This window comes from Seriola lalandi, unplaced genomic scaffold (assembly GCF_002814215.2).
Source record: "Seriola lalandi dorsalis isolate HSWRI2012SDOR001 ecotype SW California unplaced genomic scaffold, Sedor1 jcf7180002054983, whole genome shotgun sequence".
Classification (NCBI taxonomy): Eukaryota; Metazoa; Chordata; class Actinopteri; order Carangiformes; family Carangidae; genus Seriola; species Seriola lalandi.
Window position 1 is genome coordinate 532,657 of NW_019525532.1, and position 23,151 is coordinate 555,807.

General features: G+C 41.1%; 1 protein-coding gene across 1 annotated transcript; it reads right to left on the bottom strand.

The window, feature by feature from the left end:
- Nucleotides 1-4: 4 nt before the first annotated feature.
- Nucleotides 5-22,948, bottom strand: slc7a8a (solute carrier family 7 member 8a). Its single transcript, XM_023396804.2, has 11 exons — nt 22,206-22,948; nt 15,775-15,979; nt 12,717-12,868; nt 6,664-6,789; nt 5,656-5,809; nt 5,051-5,174; nt 4,724-4,827; nt 4,300-4,396; nt 4,029-4,178; nt 3,402-3,579; nt 5-2,789 (listed from the first exon to the last, which is right to left on the bottom strand). Exons 1-11 carry the CDS (start codon nt 22,339-22,341, stop codon nt 2,632-2,634), a joined length of 1,584 nt encoding a protein of 527 aa, XP_023252572.1. The 5' UTR covers nt 22,342-22,948; the 3' UTR covers nt 5-2,631.
- Between the last annotated feature and the right edge of the window lie 203 nt (nt 22,949-23,151).

Here is a 23,151-nt window from a genome sequence, read left to right on the forward strand (position 1 = left end):
AGTCTTTTTCATTTATGTATATTTTTTATTCTTGCCACACACACACCACCAATATGTACATTTACATTTTTACACACAAAAATAGACACAAGTTTGAGAGATATCAGTGAAAATGGCTCTCAGTATGGTAGGTAGACTGCAAAAGGCAAACTTAAATTACACACAAAATGATTGAGAATGAACATCCTCACCAGGCGGTGTATTGTAATGCGATGATGTATTGCCAAGATAAGGATGACTTAGATCACCAACATAGGAAACTATATTTCCTCTGCTTTGAAGGCCTTTTTTGGTCTGAATTAAAGCAGGAGGTGGAGGTTGCAGCTCATAAGGAAACCTTGAGCAGCAAGGAAGTTAAGACATGAGTCAGAAATATCAGCACTGTTGAGCTTCCTTGAGATTTTAAGCGATGCATCGTACAGGATTTGATTGAACTTGTGATGCCATATGACGCAAAGTTGCAGCATTTGAATTCTGAGGTGGAAACATTTTCAGGCCTCATTTATACAGTAAGGGTCTTGATAAAAAAAAAGTAAAATAAGTCTGTTAAAATGTCTTCTCATTATAGAAAGCACTGAATGTAAAAAGAATTTAATCAACTTATTTCAAATGATCGAACAATGGGATAAAGACAGGGAGCGTTTTTTATATAAATGAGGCCCTGAATTACAAATTCAAACATTAGTCAGTGGTTTTTATTTACTAAGAGACAAAATACAGACTGTCATGACATCTGTGCATACTGTAAATACACAACAACTGTACAGGCACAACACACAATCATTGTATTTGTAAAGACATCCAAGACACCCTGTTCCCCTTAGAGTTTAATAAGAGCAACCTTTGCCCGATTTTAATGGTACTTTCGTTGTCAGAATTGTTCAACACCTGACATCCTCTGTGAATTTTTTTTTTTTTTTTTTGGGAGGGGGGGGTTGGTTGTAAAATTGAGACTCCTGAGGAAATAAATATCTAAAAGCACCAGTACAGACATTTATCACGAACAGACTGGATTTCAAAGAAGCAATGAATCAGATCTGTTGAGTTTTCATGGTCTGGAGGTTTTAGGCAGTGTATGTAAGGAGAAGGCAGTGGGGATGCCCTGAGACACTAGGTTTTTAGAAAGACTGAAGACATGAAAGTATATAATGTATGTTTATGTATGAAGGAGTGTTGTAACTATAACATACAGCATAAGTGTAGAAACTATAACCTATAACCAGACAACACAGAATGGGTTCATTCAGTGGTGCATGTTCAGTTTTTGCTGGTGCCTGTACTAATATTGCACTATAAAATAATTTCTATTGAATTATATGAATCAAAAAATGTTTTTTTTAATGTAAAACTATCTTTTCTACACCCTAAATAAAGCAAAAAGAAAAATCTAACCACAACTAGATGTCAAGCTACAAAAATACTTTTGCTGTAAAACATGAAAGACAATCAATGCCTTTTTTAAACTGTTTTCACACGGGCATTCACATGTGTCGGTGTAGGGATTTGCACATTAACGATGCAAATGTGGTGGTGAAAACTATCATGTCTTGCCTATTTATTCTTTCTAGTTGTCTAAGTCTATGCTGCACCCGCAATTTGAATGGGTAAATTATCTCTCTGCCTCAGTCAAAACAACACAGCTACAATGGCACCCAAGTACAGAATATATTCTAATTAAGGCAATTAACAAGAACTGTGCATCATTTACCAGCACATTAACCGATACAAAGTACAGATCACACATCATCTTTCACGTATACACCTTTGCAGTTTCAAGAGTAAAAAATAGGCCCAGATGAATATGATGTCAAATAGAAAAAAAAGAATATCAAACAAAACTGAAATTAACATATTAAAACTAAAATAACAACAAAGGCAAATGATATAAACAATTATCACAATTACAAAAAAAAAAATGAGAGAAACATTTCGGAATCACAGTCACCTTTAAAAACAAAACAACAGTACTTAGTGTACTTCACAACATGAAATGACTTGATCTGAATCTGATTTTCTGCTTTGACAATCAAAATACAGCTTTGGTGTTGAATGTATGACAAAGCAAAAATTAACAATGTGGCATCAAAAAAAAAAAAAAAAAAACTGGTTTGCGTAGCCATCACAGTACAGTAAGAGTCTTTTGATAATAATATAAAAACACTAAAAAAAATGTCGCTCTTACAGTGGGAGTGTGCAGAGAGTGTGTGGAGGGGGAGAGGGGATGATCAGAAGCAGGGTGATGATGATGATGATGATGTTGATGATGATGAGGATGATGATGACGAAGAGTAGTGAATAGTTAAATGTAGATCTTTACGCATGTGCTGAGGAGTTGAAAGGCGTTAACCTTTCTTTATTGCACTTTTGAAGGACCCCAGATAGAAAAGCTTGAGGTCGTGTTACTCTAAACATCTCATCCTATATTTGGCACAGAAATTATTGATTGATACGATGCTGAAAACCAAATAAAAAAATATTGAAGACAAGACGTGGGGGCACAAGTGTTGATCAGTAATTCCACTACAAACTGTGATGTATGTTTGCATGTGTCTTTGTGTATGTGTGCGCCCACATGTGCGTCTGTTTATGCCTGTTTACTTTTGGGGAAGGTGGGTGATAAAGACGTGCACTTTAGCAGTCCGCTGACTTGTGGTTGTCTCCGTCCTCCTTGGACAGAGGAGACCTGGCCTCCATCATTTCCTCTCCTTCCTCTCCACTCCCGCTGCTGCTATCGCTTCCGGCAGGATAAACCACCACACAGAACTTCTGGCCCACATACGTCATCTTGTCTGGAAGAAAATAACAAAATGTTTTAGGGCAGGGCCAGTGATGTGCTTTCAAATTATGTATTAACAGTATGTGCGGGTTTGTTTCTGTCTACTTGGATATGTGATTTTTGGGATTCAAATGTTAACATTTTGGCTACTTTGGCTAACATAATGACATTTTAGTGACACTTTGAAATCTTCAGTTTCATTTTCTTGCCAAGAGTTAGATGAAAAGAGCAATATCACTCTCATATCTGTGCGTTCAGGACAGAGCTAGAGTGAGCAGGTGATTAGCCTAGCTTAGGTCAGACTCCAAGCAGGGGTAACCAGTTAGCCTAGCTAGGTTGAAAACAAAAACAGCTACACCGCATAACTCCCTCTAAAACTATAAGTTGTTATTTTATACATCACTGTTTCAGTAAGGGTGAAACAAACAATATAAAATGTTTTTATTGAGTTTTAGAGGCACAAGAAAGTGTGTTTTTCTCCAGCCAGAGCCAGGCTAGCTCCAGCTTTCAGTCGTTGCTAAGCTAGGCTAACCAACCACCTGTTCTGTAAACTTGACTTAAATACATTTATTTCAAAAAGTTGTAAAATGTAAAAATAAAATTGACCCAGGATAAGCTAACTTACTAACGAAGGTGTCAAAGCACTGTGGCTTGTTGTCCCAATAGACTCCCAGGAAATAGACGGGGACGCCAGTCAGCATGATGGCCAGGCCGATGCCGCACACCACGGGCTCGGAGTAAAGGGAGAAGATGAGCAAGAAGGCCCAGAAGATGAGGTAAATGACCGGCCATATCAGGCTGACCTGGAGGAGGGAGCAAAGGAAGCACATTTTCACAGTCAAGTACAAAGTTTACTTTGGTATCTAACATACATGTTAGTTTTGAAGAACACTTCTGCATTAATCCTTTAAATTTCACTTCACACAGCTTGTCAGTTTCCACTGCTGTTACATTTACCACTGATATGACAGTCTCAACTCTCAGCTCTCTGATAGTACACCTTTCCCTCCACTAGAGAACAGCTTTAAAAAAAAACAAGTGTCTGGCTGCTTGAAAGCAGAATTACTGCACATTATCAGTGTCTCCCTGCAGACTGGCTGTTTTTTCCAGTGGCTTTCACCCCTGCCTCGTTAATACAACCTCTTCTGAAAACACACTCTTGTGCATTCATAAGTAAAGTGCAAATATATAATTAAGAAGCCAAAGGACAAAGCTAAAATGAGGCAAAAACACATTAAACACATAAACGAACCTTGATTGGCCGGTGCATGTTGGGCTGCTTGATGCGCAGGACAATCTGCCCAGCGACAGTGACTCCATAGAAGAGGTAGTTGATGAAGCCCACGTAGTTGATGAGAGTGTACATGTCACTGGTGCACAGCATAAGCAGAGTGGACAGGCACTGTGGGAAAAGAGGGATAGTTTGTGGTTTGCTACTTTTGGGTCTAGTATCTCAAGAGACTGAAACTGACTCATCTGAAGGAGATAATGTTGAGGAATGTAATAGTGAGAGCACAACTCACAGTGAAGAGCAGAGCAGGGATGGGAGTACAGCGCTTTACATGAATCATGGCCAGCAGACTGGGGAGGTGGCCTTCTCTGGCTCCAGCAAAGAACAATCTATAAAAGATAGAGACATAGTGGGAAAAAAACATTCAGTTAAAGCATCTACAGTAGATCCAGTGAAAAAAAAAAGATAGACTGGGTCAGTCATCTAAACTAGATGGTAAAAATAAACCAGACTGAACTTTGGGGAATTATGTGCATAAGATAATGTAGAATAAAATGATTATATAGAACATGTTTACTGTTTAAAGGTTATTTCATATTTATATAACACAACTCTGCTTTCACATTATAAATATGTTACATGTGAGTTAAAGAGTGAAAAAAAATATACAGAGATGGTTTGACCCAGCGGTGGAGGTTTTTAATGAGCCAACAAACCTTGAAGAGGTAAAGAGGGAACCGTTGACTCCCCCGAAGGTGGAGAGAGCCACAGAAATGGGCATGATCCACGCCATGACTCCCAGCAGCTTCTCACCGAATGTCTGGGATGGAGGTTGGATGAGACGGAGGGACAGGGGAGTAAAGCAGACAGACAGGTTAGCCGCTTATTTAAACATGTTTTTAATATGTTATCATGCAACTATGCATTTGGCTTTCATTCACCAAGAGGGACCACTAGAGGGCGACATAGTTATTCTACTATCAAGGTGTGTGTTTTGAATGAAGTCACGAGACCACCCTGCATCACAATCAGACCCCACTCACCACGGCAACAGCGTTTGAGGCAAGCAGCTCTTTGGGGCTCATAGCCGTGACGTAGGCGATGTTGGCGAAGACGTAAACGAAGGTCACGAGGGGGATGGAGATGAAGATGGCACGGGGAAGGTTCCTGCATGGAGACAATAAAAAAACAGTATTTAGTTGACAGTGGGGAGAAGCGGGGGATTTGAAGCAGGAAATTAAAAGTGGTACCTTAGGGAAGGTGTATCAATGGATACCAAGGTTATTAAAAATGTGAGATTGTTAAAAAGAAAAAAAGATAGACAGAAAATGCAAAGGAAATTAAAAAATAAACCTTTTCATACACTGAGACATCACTCTAGGTTAGTGGCCAGACATTAGGAATGATAGCGAGAGTTTCTTTCATGCTAAATTGAATACATTTCAGAGAGCTTTAACAAGAAGGAACAGGGATTAAAGTGGGAAGCTTACTTGGTATGCGACTGCTAATCACTGAAATAGCTACAAGCAGCTTTTAAATCAGCTATATTCCTATGGCAATGACCCATTCAGTGCTGCGGAAAGGTTGTTTTCTAACCTCAACGGCACAATATTTCTAGATATGTGAGAGGCAGAGTAAAGTGTCTTACACATAGGGGTCCACCAGCTCCTCTGTGACGTAGTTGAGGAAGTTCCACCCTCCATAGGCGAAGGAACCTTGTAGAAAAGCTAAGGCTATCAAACCCACATCATAGTCCTGGAAGGGCTCAAAGGCATTGGCTGGCTCCAACCAGTAGTACTCTCCTACATGTGGAGAAGATAATGCAAAACAAGAGGTACAATGTTTAGTTTGGTGCAGCAGTCAGGAAATATTTTCACACTCCTTTCAATTAAAACCCCCTCCTTTATTGTAATGTTTATTGTATGTAAAGTTGAATGACATGACCTAACTAAGTACTTCTCTTCCTGATAATTTCACTCTGGTTTTGTGAATGTCGTTTTGCTGAGGGCGTAAACAGACGGATTTTCACAAAGGTTTGGGCTTGCTGTGAGGAAATCCAGCTGAAAACCATTGTCTGATGCAATCAGTGTCTTTCCACACGGTGATTCCACTGTGATCCCCTGAAATTATGAGACACTATCAAATTCTCTGTTTGGGGTAAATGTCTAAATCATCATTAATCTTTATAAATCTTTTTTTTTTTTTTTTTTTTTTAATTGTCATTATATTTTTCCTTAAATCCCTTCAGAGAGAATGAAAGTGTTTCTACTCTGCTCTCTCATATATGACATAAAGTCTCCCGTCAAGTCAGCCACTGAACTCTTCATTATCTTCAAACACACACACAGAAATCCCCATTTTGTTGTTTCAGGGGCCTAGTCTCTGTGGCCCCTGTAATAACTGGCCCTCAGCCATGTTTGAATTGCAAACCCACCCAGGCGTGCTGATGTTAGCAATGTGAGTTTTAACCAAAAGGGCCCCAGCAACTTACTGACCCCTATGGCGTCCGCGGGGGAGTCTATACTGTCCCACATGACTGAAGATGTCCCCAGTGACCGCGAGTGTGTGTATTTGTGCGCAGACAGCGGACCCACCCGGTGGAATGTACTATGGACATATGCATTCATGGATGCACAGATGGCATTAGACAGCTTACCCTTGCAGATCTGCACGATGCCCATGACGATGATGAGGGCGAGGGCCAGCAGTTTGCCGGCGGTGAAGATGTCCTGCACCCTGGTGGCCCACCTCACGCTGGAGCAGTTCACCCATGTCAGCAGCACTGAACAGACACACACAAAAGACAATAAAACACATGGTTAGGTTTTCTTCTTTTTTTAACCCCTTAAAATCCGGTTTTCCCTTTGTGTTCTGACATTATCACATTTATATTTTCTTTATCAGCTTGCAGCCTTTCCACGGACAGTTTTATTCTACAGATCTTGTGCATCGTTCTGCGCATCAGCCTGAAATCTTGATATCTTTGGAAACTTCTGAATCTCCACAAGAATTTTAAATAAATCAAATTTCCGCTGGTTTGAATAATGTCTTCAATGCACAATATGACTTTGGACTGACTGTTCTGAGATGTTGGGAAATGATCGTGATTGTGAGTTGAAGGTCATGGAGAGAAATTAGTAGAAGAAAATCATACTGAGCTACATTCTGTGCAACACGCAGTTACTGGTTTATGTGTTCAGTATTTAATTGGTGTTGTAAAAAAAAAAAACTGTCACTGGATTGTTTGTAGTAGCAGTACTCGTAAAATTGCTCAAGAAAAGAAGTTGTGAAAAGGGTTATTGTCACTGATAAAGCCAATAACCTTAGTACGTGAACTGATCTCAGGTCATTTAAATGGAGAAAGATTAAAAGCTGCATACTTGAACGTATGTGACGTGTCATAAACGCAGCAGCGACCTTAGACTTTGTTGCTGCATCATCACATTGAACTTCAGCCGTTATCTCCTCCACTTCTGCAGCACTTGTCTTTTTCTTTTGAAGTACTGCAAGTCTTTCATATCCACACATGCTTCAGTGATTCAAGTGGTTTTTTCTACCTTCTGTGATTTAAAAGAAATTATAATAATCCCATTCATGCAACTGAAATTTTTTTTTTTTTATCCAAATAACAAATATTACACTCAGTTTTTATTTTTGCATGTTTTAATTCTGTTTTTTAAAATGATTTTAAGATGCAATTGTACATTGTCCCCATTCATATATATTGAAGTGACAGATACATTCAATATATTTTGGGTAAGAGCTTTTGGGTTTTTAAATTTTTTTTTCAACCTGCCATTTTTTAAAATCATTTACTAGGTTTGTTGATTTGGAAAACTTTTTGGAAATACCGTTCAACTGACTCCAACTCGAGGCTGAGCTAACACAGACAAAGATAATGGATTTGATCTGTACTGCTGGGTACAACAGGCCAGTGGGTTCAGGCCAATAGGGTGCCATTAAATAATAGGCCTGTTGACTCTGTGGGATTAAGTTCATCACATTAAATAACTCTGGGCTGAGCTGCCACTGCAGGGAACAAAGGCAGATGCACATGAACAGACATGCATGCCTCTGCACTGATATGAACATACTGCAGATGGAGAGTGTGGTTTGCAGACTGAGCTCATTTGCCTATGCTGAGACGTTTTTCAGGTTTCCCATTAGGTAAGTGAGCGTGTGTCTAAAGGCGGGGAAAGTTAGGGCTTAAACTGCATGTGCAACAGTTGTGGTGAGCGGGAGACCTGTAGCTGCTACTCCCACCCACAAAAAAAATGGAAATGAAACACACACAATTCAGCTTATGACTTGATTTGTGTACTGTATACACACAGACATAATAAACTACCCCTGACTGGTCCACTAAATACATCTTAAACCTCTTAACTCAACCACCAGTAAACAGCGTTGTTTTAGGAACCAGATGATCTTATTGCCACCATACTGCATTACAGTAACAACACACACGTCCCCTCCTAGTCTTCTTTGTAGATCAGCGGGATTCGATTAAACACCTGCAGACACAGTCTCCGAATCATTGAGCTGTGGGGCCGCTCAGCTGTCTGTAAGCTGAGTATACAAAATGTGTTATGCATTTATATATGTGTGTGTGTGTGTGTGGAAACTTGAGTTAACTACAAGCCACCTGGAAAACATGACAAGAGTTATGACCTCGCACTCTGGCATCTGTAGGAAGAGTCGGACCCCAGGGAGAATCCCGCCGCATTTTATTTTGAAACGGTACCCCTTGAAAAAGCTTTTCCCCCCGCTGATTGAAATGAGCGAACCGGTCCGCGGCTGGAGGCATCTGGTTTGACTGTCACTCAATCCTGTTATGGATGGATTTGTGGGTAAATAAGTATGTGGTTATATCCTGCAAACTATTATACAATATTCAGCAAGGGCTAAATTTAAATTTAAGACTTCACATAAATGTCTAATCACACAAGCAGATACACACACACTCATCATGGCCCTATAAACAACAAGGATGACATCAGCGTTGAGGGGAAACAGCCAACCTCTCACACACTTTTCACCTGAAAAACAACAACTGCAAAACAAGGATAAAATTTCTACAAAAATACTCAAGTTTTTTTTTTTTTTTTTGGCTGAAAGCTGCCTGACAACATCTGTTCAGCTGACTAAAGACAGAAGCTACATCACTCCGCTGGCTCAGCCAATCAAAACCAGTTTCGCTAAAAACAACCCAGAGTTTGGCAATGAAACGACTGCTAGCAGTTCCTGTCAGAACTGAGCACATTTTGCCTCAAGGCACTCATGGAAGTGGGACAAGAAACACAGGTGAATGTAGGTCAGTGTCTGTAATTAAAACGAAAACACTAAAAAAGTATTCAGAGAGCACAGAGCTCTGCCAAGGTTTACTGTCCTGAAAGTTCATTATTAGCTCTGCCAAGGAGGTTTTCAGGCTGTTAGCCGGCATGACATATAAAAAACCCAAAACAAAACAAGAAAAGAAGTGCAAAAGAAACAAGGCATCCACTTTTTTTGATGAAAACTTATGATGTAAATTTATGAAGCACTTCATGTTTTATATGAACTGTTTCTATTCCCCTTTAACAAATAGCGATCAAAGTAGTTATCCCCTAAACAAGATTTCTGCAAGTTTGAATATAATATTTTGATGTTATTTTAAACTTACTCCTGTAAATTTCTTCTTAATTTTACCAAATTTGTTTGGTTTGTTGGAGAGGCCTGAAAACAGCCGCTGTTGTTTTTCTAAATTCCTTGCTTAAGCTAATATTTATCAGAGTAGACCTCATCCATTCTACCACTCCACCTAAACAGACCTTCATCCAAACTTTACCAAATTTGTTGGAGAAGTCTGAAAAGAGTTGCTGCTGTGTTTTGACATTTCGTTTTTTTCCATTTTTCCTTGTTGCCAAAACACTGACTGAATTATGATTCAGGCGACACATGAGATCTGTTTAACAGTTTTTGAGAGTTCCTGATGACTAACAAACAGACATGTGAAACTGAAAACACAACTCTTTTGGCAGAAGTAGTGGATCTCTTGGTTCACTGAGTACAAATGTGTATTATTGCGCACTGCTTTTCGACAGCGAGGTTTTCACATTGTCAGGCTGAACAGAGCGGCCGACTGAGCCCATCTGCCAGTGAACAGCGTGTCTCAGGATGTTCCCCCGTGCTTCCCAGCTCCAGGAAAAAAACAAAAAGAAAACAAAACCCTTTGGTGATCAGTTTGAAGGAGAAGAAATATTTAAATACAGCCGCGACTACGAGATTCCACCTTTCTACCGAAGAAGCCAAACACAAACCCAGTGACACGCTGAATTGCAGATATTTGGACATAACAGCTCCAGTTTCTCCAGTTCAACCAGCTCCTGTTTTTCTGTATTTGACCCTGACCACTCACCTGCTGTTGGAGGAAAAATTGAAAAAACAGTTTTCAGTTGAGCTCAGAGCAAAGTTTTTTGGAAGCAAAAAAAAAAAAAAGGACATAGTTGTTTTCCTTCTCCCGTCAAACAAAAAAAAAAAACATTTAAGTGACGTCAAAGAGATGAGTAAACAAATATTTGCACTGATGCAGTTGCAGGGGCGAGGTGAGACCGCAGCTCCCACAGTAACCGGCGATTATGGAACAGTGGGATGTTTACTTGACATGTGGGATTAGGATTTTAACAGAGGACAGTCGTGTTTTGTAATCAGCCCACAAGGATTGCTTCATAACACACACGGACAATAAACATAGTCTTCTTCTGCGTCCACCCCTGTCTCTCTCTCTCCGTCTGAAGGCTGCCTGCAGTATTTGACCAGCAAGTGTGAACTTTGTAGAAGGATTCGAAATCGACCGCTGGCATGTCAGCGCCAAACACATCCACCTATTTGTCTTCACGCATTCACTACTCACTGCTACTGTCCTCTAGCTGCTCTGCTACCTCTTTTATTCTCCCCTCCTTTTGGACGACCTCTGACAGAGAGGTAGATAAGAGACAGGAGAGATTCGGAGAGAAAGGGGAAATACTGGGGCAGAGAATGGGACCTAAACTGGATAAATCAAACCATAATTCAGCCAAACTGCTTTAAATAACTTGTGTATTATAGACATATTTGATCATGTAACTACAACCAACAGAGAGGACCGTTTGCTTTAATGTGAAACGTACTGTCACACACTGCACTGTGCAGGATCTACGCTACCTTTACATTTTGTCCAGCAGCCCTGGCTTTAACTGTGTCAGCATTTGTGCACTAATTACTTTTGCTGAATTACATTGATTCCCATTTGTTTTTATTTATTTATTTTATAGTGTAGTCCTAGATTTATTGGCTGTTTTTCACCTTCTGAACCTGTGTCTCAACAAGCACACTCAGAGAACGTTATGTCCCTCCACTGGTCCGTTCAGTCTGTCCCTGCTCCTTTATCTCCGCATAATCAAAACTGAGTCAGTGAGAAGTCACAGCTTTTATTTAGTTCACCAGGGAAATGTACCACTGATGAAGAAAGTGTCTATAAATTGTAAAACGTTTATCATACATGATGATCCATTTCCAAGTGCAACCCTTTACATCACACTAGGGCCAAATTTGTCTAAAGGGGCTATTTTGTACGTTTTTTCTGCCGCCCAAATGTGGTTTCTCGCCGGGAGCTGGTGTTAGTGATTGTTGTTTGACTAGAGCTTCAGCTAAGAGAACAAGTTATAATACAAGCCTCTACATGAATTTCCCCTAAGGGATAAATAAAGTATCTCTCTATCTATCTATCTCTCTGAGCAGAGCTGCGTCTTCAGGGCAGGTTGGAGGCCGCATTGAGTCGCTATAGGAAAGTGACGAGACGGGCTGTGGCTAGCTGGTTAGCATGCGGACTTCAGTTGAAGGAAAGATGTGATAGAGACAAGAGTTAACATTGGTGTTGCTTTCCACCGCTGGAGACAACCCTTGGCGTAGTAGTAAGTAGCAAGTTTGAAACTGAACTCACAACATTTCTTCAAGGCTGCTATATAAACAGCTGTTAATGCTACGTAATGCTATGTAGCAATTAGCAAGACTTACAGATAGCGCCGTTAAACATAGCCATAAAAAATGTTTAATATTGCTGTAGTTGCTCTTAGCAGATAATTGGATATTTTGTGAAATATGTTGTCAGTGAACATTTTATTGATGTGTGCAGTATTGACATTTTGCAGTTTGCATTAATCAAATGACATCTTCTTCTTCTGCAAGGGATTACAGGATAAATCTGAGGGGTCAGCTTGTTTCAATTTTTTCCAGACTTTTTTTTTTTTACAATATTTGCTACTTTATTAATCAAGCCTCTAAAACTATTTGAATGAAACAATCTGAGAAGGGAGCATCACTTGTTGGTTGCGCTGCTCTCAATTTACAGACGTATATGCAACCTGTGAAAAAGCTGTCAGTGTCAGACTATTCCTTAAATGTGCCTTCCTCTCTATTTCATTTTTCTACCTCTACCAGGCAGAACTGTCATGTTTGAGCACAGTGAGTTGAGATTGTTGTCAAAGCATGTTGGGCATGTCCCTTCACAGAAATACAGCTGAAGCAAATAAAAAAGGGTTAAATTTTTCACACCGTTTTGTACATAGCAGGGACTCTGTGTTACCCTGTGTTAAGACGTTTAACCTTGCAGGTTTCATTGAGGACAAAATCACATAAGGAAAAAATAAAAAATGACAGCGTCACAAATGTGAGACCTGACGTGCTACTCACAGAGGCAGACGGCAGCCAGCAGACGCAGGCCGTTCTCCGGGGGGAAGCAGGTGGGGAAGAGAGGCTGCAGGACGTAGTTGGAGAACGTCAGCGCGATCACAGCCTGATTGGTCGGGTAGATGACCAGCACGGCGATCCACAGACGCAGGAACCTGGAACAAAAAAGGAAGGGGAGGGGGGTTGGGGCGCGGTTACAAACACAGAGGCATGTGAGAAACAGCGGGGTGTTGGGATCAAATACAGTGTGTAGGAGCACTAACAGGTGAGAATAAACAGGAGGAAACACATCACAGAGGTACATACACCACATATACATCCTTCCATTTACAGATTCCCATTCAAAGCAGGTTATTTTTGGTTGAGAAAATGTATATCCTCTTTCTCGCTATGCTTGGCCTCTATTGGCTCTATTACAATCCACGGTCATGTGGCTATAAAAGACATGTGTAATTTATTTAATAAAACAATTAACATTATATTTATTGCTGATAATGAAATTATCATTTGAGTCATTTATTCATTTTTCCAGCCTCTCAGTATGAGGACTTGCTGCCTTTCTTCTGTTTTATACCACAGTAAATTGAATATTGTTAATGTTAAAATTCAGCGCAGTCAAACAGTGTTTAGAACCGAGCAGCGGTGAACAACCAGACTAATAAAATTTACGTTTGGCAGCTGGTTTAACCGAGGTGAGTCACTCAGCCTGTCAAACTGTGACGGTCTGTTGAAGTAGCTACAGTCACGGAGGAACATCAGGGAAGGAAAAGTCAGTTAATGGTATTATCTGCCAAAAAAAGCTCACACTGATGTATGATGGATAAAAGCAGGATACCAACACTAACCTGAATATCTATACAAGGTAGGAACATTAATGGGAGCGGAGGGGGTTGTACAGATGTGAGATGACATGTAGGAGAGCGGGGTGGGGAGCTGGGGTTTAGCCGAGTGTAGCAGGAGAGACCAGACGTGCGGTATTTCCATGAAATTCTCCGAAAGCTTATGGAGGGATCATTACACCTGACTGCGTTAACGGGATTGTGTCTCGCTGGAATGTGTGTGTGTGTGTGTGTGTGTATGTGTGTGTTTCTTGTTTGTTTTACATTTTGTGCAACGTTTTATTTTTAACTCCGCTTCATTTTTTTAAAAGTAAAATCTACTTTTGTTCTGCATATACAATTTTTAAATGTTAAAAATATAATAAACTCTAAACAATTATGTATTAAACTAACTAAAAGTCCTAGTATAGTAGTTTAAAGTAGAAACAACTTTGGACCAACTACAACATTAAAATGCATCTTGCAGGTGAATGTATCAATAACTGATAACACACTGATCAGGAGGCCCTCTGCATAATACATACTTTTACTTGTAACACTTCATTACATATGACTAATAATTCCTCTCTAATTGTACTTAAATACTCTTTTAGTCATTCAAATGGGGGACTAACAAAGGATTTAGTGGTATTACAACTTTTTAGGGCTTTAAATAATAACTATTTTTGCTAAATCCGCATATTCAAATAGTTTATTTTGTCTGAAAACCAGCAAATATTGGTTTCCCTTCTACTAGTTTTATTTGAGTAAAGGACCCGAATGTCTTCCTCCACTCGTAGACACATATGAATAACGGGACAAAGAATTAATACAGGAGGACACAAAGGAGATATTAGTATAGTATAGTCTCTATACTGCACTTTAGGCGTGTAACACAACCCTCATAAGTCTGACATAACAAAGAGCCCTTTGTACTTTAAACACAGTCCAATCAAGTCGTCTCTGAGCGTACAACTTTACGAGCGCTTCCTCTTTTCTACGAGCCCGCCTTCATCCAGCTGCGACAAGGTGATGTAAGTATTTCCGCCACTGCCGTTATTGACTTATGCGCACATGCAAACACAACCGCAACCCCCCACCGCCAACCCCCACCTCTCACCCGCCCACCTACACACACACACACACACACACACACACACACACATACACACATAGGGATAAAAGCAGCTCAGGACAACAAAAAACAAACGCCCCTTGAACACAGTATATTTATCCTAGACAGAGGGCACAGGGAAACGGTGTGGCCCCAACACTTCAAACCGAGCATCTGAAGCAATGAACTACAAAGTCTCTGGAGGTAAAACTTCATTGATGTGTATTGATAGCTGCTGTACAAAGGGACAAAAACAATCATTGGCTGTTTTGTCTGCTTGAATTCCTTTCCCAAAGCAGCCTGATAATATGCAACCTTTTGATAGTTAAAAAAACAATGGTCTAATCTGTGTTTACAGTCTGGGCAAAGGCACAGTGTGTGTGAAATCTACGCTAACAAACAATATTGTTTTACTAGGAAATTAACTTAGCGTGGTTCCCAAGCATTTACTGTAAGCTGCGTTACCTTAAACCTAACCATTTATGGATGAATGGAAGGCGGCTGACTGTTGAAAGAATTTTAAAATAAGTTAACACGCCCGCAGCAGCGTGACATTTCCAAATCTCTGAGTCTGTTTATGATTCTTCTTTTGTCTGCGGGCATGTGTACAATGACTAAGTTTGAGTCTTAATATCTTTTTTACTTTTTAATTTCTGTACTTGACTACAAGCTAAAGACCCCCTGCTTTGGATCAAGATGTCTGACCTATATTGGAAAGCTCATCCACCAGGATAAAGAGAGGAATCTAGACATGTCGGTATGCTCACCTAAATCCCTGTCAAATTAACTTCATTTGCTTGAGAGGCCCCATCTTCTCGAAAACTGGGTCATATACTTAATAGACAATACTTCTGGGCACGGTGAGGTGGGGGTTATCAAACCTTACTGAACTCAGAGTCTACACAAACAAAAAAATCAACCAAAAGAAATCCTGTTTTTCCTGCTTATTGTACATGTTTAATCAAGTCTTTTTTAAATTAAATTGTTATTGGTATAGCGCAGCCTCCCCTGATGTATCATGATTACTGACTCCGAAGGCCACACCTTCAAGTGTAATATCAAACTACAGTTGAACGTCCCTTTTCATTGTCTGACTGAAAGTCTTCATGAATGTGCAGTGTCTGCTCACCCGGCCAGCCCCCCGAAGATGTCCTTGACGTAGGAGTAGTCTCCTCCCGACTTGGGGATGGTGACGCCCAGCTCCGCGTAGCACAGCGCTCCGATGGCAGTGATGACGCCAGTGATGATCCAGACGATCAGGGCCACGCCCACGGAGCTGGCGTTCTCCATCACTCCCTTCGGACTGACGAAGATACCTGAGCCGATAATGTTACCTGGGGGAAGAAAGGGACAGAGGACGGAGAGGCGTTAGGTTTCAGTACAAACTGATCAAGACCAGTTTAGTCGTCATGGGAAGCAAAACCCAGGCCGACAATGTGTTGTATGGGGTCAGCGATGGCTGACGAGTACCAAGAAGACTGTTCCATTTAAAGGAAAATATCAGAGGTTTTTGCATGTTTTCAACGAATCATTAACTTATGTGTTTTAAAAATTTTGAAGGCATTTTTGTGTACAATATTCAAATCAGCCAACAGACTTTGCACTTCAATCAATACTTAAACTGCATCACCAACAGTGCTACATGGAAACAACTAAAACAAATAACAAATATGTTTTGTTTGTTTTTTCATGAGAGATAAGAAAATCGTTACCACTCTCAAAGACTGGAAACGGAGGCGAACAGCCAAAGTAAAGAAAAAATGCACCTGCAGACAAACTCTTAATCTCACAGGTTAAATGTTTGTATCTCATTTCTGTGAGGTGTTCACAGGTTTCAGGTAACTGTGCCGAACCTGGTAAAACCCCACTGAGACAAGACTCACTGAACAAGACTGTTAACACCTCTAACCCCTGAAACCACAAACTGTCATTTTCAACAGCAGCATTTCTGTTCATGTACAGATGAAGATACATTGAGGGAGTCTGCTGATTGAATTTCCATATGATGTTGAAGCGAATGAACCAGTAATGTATAAATGATTTGTAGTTAATGAGCTAAAACAAATACACTGGAACGGTTCTTTAAGTTTGTGTTAGTGTCATACTTTCAAAATTGTCTATGATAGTATTTAATATGGTAAAAACAGCCGACTGATGTAACTGTTCACTTGTTGCGGGTTGCTGGGTAAATTCGACTGCACGCGATGTGGTCAGTCAGATGAAATGAACAGGAAAAAGACAAACTGAACAGGAAAAAGAATGAGGTCATGTGTACAAAGAGAGACAGAGAGAGAGAGAGAGCACAGAGTGTGAGAGACAAATGAGAGAGTGAGCACAGTTTGAGCGGTGATGAAGCAGGGAAAGCGGGAACCTGCAATCTGCTGACTAGGCGCAGAGTTGAGAGGAGATGGAGCAAGAGAGAGACCGGGTTGAAAGAGTGCAAAGAGGGAGGCGGGATGAGAGGTGGACGCCCTGACATATTCAATGAGCATCAGCGTGCCAGGCAGTTTACACAGGAGCTGAAAGATGGCGGGACGCATCATTGGGCTCCGGTCCAAGATGAAAAGATTCACTTCTCTGACAAAGCCGCGGTCAGAGGTCAGGAGCCTCCAATCAGATTCAGCCGGATGTGCGGCCATTAAAAAGGCATCAGGGCTAAAGGTTGAAGGTTTTGAATCGTAACAGGCCGAGTGGCACTTCACAGTACAAAAGTCAAAGGTATGAATGATAAAGTCACATTCTGCCATGAGAGTTAAATGAAGTGCAGCGATTGGGTGTGTGCAGATCATAAGCTACTAGATGAGTTTGATCTGCATTTGTCCACAGTGTATGACTTGCAGCTGGTAGACACAACTTCATTTCAATGATCTACAAGACAAAAGGGCTGGAAACTACTATAGACTAGACCTATAGATTAAACAAAATGATCAGATTAATCAAATAACAACACACTACCCATGTTCTCGATAAGCAGTCCTTTGAGGAAATGGCTAAAGAGGTTCAAAGTTGTCAGTCTGCAAAAAAAAAAAAAAAAAAACTGTGTCTGCTTTCTCAGATCAGTTTAATCCAAACTAAAATCTGAACATTTGCCAAACCCTGATGCTCAACTGAAGCATGAGGACATGCAAATTAGTTCAACATTAACGGAATCCACATGCATCATGTGAGCGAGCGGCGAGGGCAGCCGCTCGCTTATGTAACTCCGATTGCAGGTAAAAGGTAAAAAGGGGTCCTCGGTGCGTGACCTTTGACATCGAGGAAATAAAAAATAGCCGTGCACTGACTAAGCACTTTTCTCTGTTGCAGACTCGCAAATGTGCACGCTTGCATGTTGTGTGTTTGTGTCATGTGCATCATCACACACCACTGAGAGACTAATGCTGACTCGTGGAATCTTGCTGTTTCCTGTTCTCGCAATCGTTTTTACATCCTTTTGTCTCCAACCAGGCCAAGAGGGAACATCTTTTTTTTTTTTTTTTCTTTTTAATGCGCTGTTGCTAGACCACTGGCTGTCTCTTGACCCTGATCTTAGACGTATCAACTTAAAGAAGCAGAGTATAAAAACTAGGAGCTGTTGTATCTCTTTGTACATGTCTCTTTCTCACATTTCTGAGCTAAATCTCCTTGTTTGTACAACTGGCTGCAGGACTCAGCCTCTTTTACCACAGGATACTTTGATATCCTGCACCGTTATTGAATTGTTGTCTCATAAAGGAAGAGGCTTGGTCTAAGACATGCTCTCTGAGCACATTTCTGTTCCTCTTGGACATTGTTTGATGTCATCTGACAGCAACAGGCAGAGGCTCCACTTCAGACTTCATTTTGATGGTCTTAGACAGCTCCTAGGTTGTTTGAAGGATGTGATCTTTTATGATATTTTTTGTATTAGGACTTTTAATCGTGATTTAATGATATTATTTACGTTCTTACTTTGTTTTTTTTGTTCTAATCATTTGTCTAAAAATGCTTGCTATAATTGCTTTAATCAGTCTAAAACTGTCTAACACACAAAAACGATTAGTTTAATGTCACATAAAAGAAAGAAAGAAAAAGGATTAACTGATTATCAAAACAGATGCTGATCAGTTTCAATTTAACAGCTGATTCCTTCAACTCTACTTATTATTATTGTTACCTGCAGTATCTTGGGCAGGTAACTCCTTTCTCTGAATAGAGAAAATGAAAAAGTGTATGATCATATATTGTGATTTTACTGTTTGAAATGAACAATTATTGGCACATTGGAACATTTCTTCTTAGAAAACTTGCTGCAGAAACTGAATACATGGAGACACATTTCATGAAGCTAAAGAAAAGGCTAAACCTGCAAAGATTATCTTAAGTGGAGTTCAAACATGCAGGAACCAAAGAGAGAAATGAGCCGTTGTGTTACTTGATTGAGCCTCTCCATGGCACATGATTGAATTCCACCTCTCAGCCAAACACCACTCGCACTAACAGCAGGCTATGCATATTAACAAGTGCGTATGTGTTTGTGCAGCATTATGATATAACACTAATCAGCCTTTATAAAGCCCTGTAAGATTAGTTCTTGCTTTTCCTCCCAGCGTTAAATCCCTGTTCAAACAGCCACCAAGCCGAGGCAACCTGCTGCTTGGCCCTCAGACCCTGCAGGCCTGTGTCCATGCATGTGAGCTATTATTAAACTGAAGCAATTTACAGGAGACAGAACCACTAAGGCTAATGTTGTAATAAAAGTAATTAGATCAATTAGATATGAAGACAAACTAGTGGTCACCCTGTTTTTTTTGGGATCTCACCGTGGTTCATCTATATTTCTGTCAATTAAGGATTTAGACTCTGCAGCGCGATTCAATTTTACAAGACAAGAGGGTAAAATTGAAACTAGATATTTAATCAAAGCGATGTGGATTAGAGTCGATGCAGCAATTCTATTACAAAGCACACAGACTGGAGTCCAGCTCAGACTTCGCTAAGCCAGGCAAGGTAATAAAACAGCATTATCAGGGCGGGGCTTTCTTCCACGTGGCCAAAAGTTCACAGCTAATTCCAATTCCTGGCTTTGCATGTTTTTTGGATTTATATATGTGTGTGTGTGTGTGTGTGTGTGTGTGTGTGTGTGTGTGTGTGTGTGTGTGAGAGAGTGGGTGGGTGGGTGGCTGATAAATGCCTTTACTGTACAATAGGCCATAAAACTGTTTGATGTACTCGTGTGCTTGGCCCTTTTCATGGAAACCCAGCGGGGCATGTTCTCAGTGAAAGGATCAGACGAGTCACCTGAGCTCACGTCTCTCCCGCACATGACAATGTGAGCTGAATGAGCATGAATGAATGACTTGGTCAAGGACGAAAGCCCCGGCCATTACGAGTCTGGTGACTACGCTGAACTCTGGACGGCCATAAAAGCCTAAGATGGCATATGTGGCTCAATGCTGCCAGCCTGTTTCTTAAGTGGATGATTGGAGGGTGATAAATTAAATGATTAGATGATCTAAATGTCGGTGCAAAGATACGCTGAAGGGTGGGGCTGAAGAGAAGAGATGTTGGCAGCGTGCACACGGATCTTTTGCCTAAGCAGGATCCGTCAGGATTTGCAATCACATCAGAAACACGATTATCACTCTGGAAAGGTGTAAAAACATGAACACAAATGTGTGCAAATTGGGTTCTGTGCTCCTTACAGCAGTGCCTTTCCAAAGCTACCTCAGGGATTTAGGGAGTAAGTTATAAACTGAGCAGTAACAAGGTCGTCTCAACAACATTTTTAGTGACAAGGTTGTTCTTCATCTCTTCCTGTCTCTTTCCTGACCTCCTTTTTCCTAGTCTTTCTCCTCCCTCTCTTGCAGCAAAACCTCTTGGGAATTCCCATGTTCACATACACATACACACATACACACGCTTCTCTCCTCCCGTTACCGTGGAAACACACGCATGAATGAGTCATCCCCTCCCTTCTCTCCATCCTGTCAAGGTCAACACGAAGACCACACACTCCTCAGACACAACTTGTGCCATATTTCATCCCTGTATGTTCTGATGGCGTTTATTTCTACTTGCTTGTTGTCTGTATTGACTGGCCTGCCACTGTATTGCCTTTTACCCCTATTATGACATAGACGCTAGCTATGTAGCGATACCAAAACTTACAAATAGCTCCTTTAACCGAATAGTTTATATTATAGTATATACGTATGATGTAGTTTTTAGGTGTTTTAGGTTGAGCTGGAATTGTATATGACGTCTACATGTACACCAGCATAGTTGGCAAATAAATTCATTCTACTGATGAAACATCACAATTATGCAGATGCGGGTCAAAAGGTGAGCACGTGCTGCCTGGTGAACATCAGTATCTCCACTTTAAGACGAAAGTTAGGATGGACCATATCTATGTGAACCAATCAGTTTAAACTATTGTGTTGCCTCAGGATATGAAAAGAGTCCGAAAACTTTGTTCTACCTTGATAAAAAAGCAGACAAATTGATCTTCGGTGGGCCATGTGGCCTCTTCTAAAATGCAATTAAAGGGTTACTCAAGCTATTAATGCTGGTACTTTAGTTTTAGTATAATAGCACAAAGCTGAGAGGCTTTCAGGGGACAGATTAGAGAAATAATGGTCTCAGTTGATGCCAAGATGTCCTGGCTTCAAACTACACAAACACTGGCTCCTAGATTTCCTACAATTTTATCAGACTTTAGTGCCTCTTCAAAGTTGTATTTCTCTGTCCAAGTCACCAAAACCTGTGCTGTGTTCATTTTTAATAAGAATATGCCAGCCTGCCATCTCACTGTGTCCAAGTAGGCTAAGTCATGTGAGCCTACAAATTTCTCTGAATGGGCAAAATCCTCTCGAGCATCAGAGATGAGTGAGTGTGACGACATCATCAGCACTGGCCAGGGTTACAGAGAAATGATGAAAGCTTTGCTGATTAGCCACAGCAGTAAAGGGCCATGAGACATGATGCAACACCTGACTTCATTTTGCCATGAGTTGCAGAGTTTCAATTACAAACACACCAGTGTGTACCCTTTTAGGTCGCCATCACATGTGAGAGCGAGTCCAGTTTGGGAAAGCATATGCCTTTAGGACTGTGTGTGTGTGTGAGTGAGCACATGTTCACTTTGGATCAACTATACTGTCTGAGTATCACATATCACTTACTGTGCTAAAATACCCCCCCCCCCCCCCCCCCCCCACACACACACACACACACACACACACATATGCCTCCTAAACTTTATATACAGTGGGGTCCAAAAGGCAAAGGGGTGTCAGACTTTTAGACCTCACTGTACCTCCTTTATTGAATGGTGGAATCTGATCCTAGTGCAGCTTTTGTACCCTCCTGAATACAGTCTGTGTTTTCCACCTTATTTGTTATTCACCCCTCTGTCTCTCTTTGTTTCTCTCACACTCAAACACACTTTCCATGCTTTCTCAGACGCACACATCTGCTGTTAAACTGCAAGCACTAACGCGCGGGGGAAAGCTGAACTGTTGTGAGGTTAATTGGACAACCCCCTCGCACCATATGTCAGTTACCATGTCTAGTATAGTTGCGGTGACGGTCACTTACCTACAATAATACCACAGGCGCTCACAAGCCCGATTTCTTTCTTGAGCGCAACTCCTCCTCCTCCGGACTCCTTCTCACCGGCAGCATCCTTGGCAGAGCCCGCTGTGCTGCTTCGTTGTCTCGGACCGTCCGTCATTGTGATGGCTGGACTTGGCTCGACGGGATCGGTTACCTTTCTTTACCTTCTCTACCACCTCGCAAGCACCTGACGCCGCCCGTGCGCTTCGTCTCGCCTCTGCGCCTCAAATGTCTTCCTTTGCGCGTTCGCTGAAACGTGCCGCACTTTATCTGATGAGGAAAGTCAGCGACCTGTGTGTCCTTCCTTCACCGCGCGACCAGTATCGCTTCTTCAAAGTCTGAGCGCAGCCGCCAAAACCACGCTGTCTCTTGTGTCACAGGTGTTGCTACAGGTCACAGTCTACACGCACATCAGGTCCAAAGCGCGTACTCCAATGGCATTCCTTCAATGTCATAAAAAAAAAAAAAAGAGATAACTTTGTCCTTCACTTTGATTCTTGTGTGAGCAATGAGGCTCATATAAACAACAATAATAACAACAACAAGCCGTCACTGTTTCCTTGTTCCAGGTGTGAGCTGAAGAGACAAAAGCATCCTCTGCGTGCGAGACCACAAGCTGCTCCGGTTAAAGAAAAAAAAAAAAAAAGTCTTGTAAAGTCGCTCAGTTCAGCCTCATAAACATCCAACCTGTGTTCAGCTTGAACTGGAGAGGTTGCATTTGAGTAAATACACATTTCGTTCTCCTTCATATGAGTACAGTAGCGCCGCCTCCTTTTCTGCCCCCCAACCCCCACCCCCACCCACCTACTCCGACAATGGGCTTGTTTTTCCTCTTTCAGCCTCTCCAGGACCCTCCCATCTGTGTTTTTTTTCTTCTTCTTCTTCTTCTCCCCAACCATCAGCTGTTATTTTAAATTCACTCCTGCCT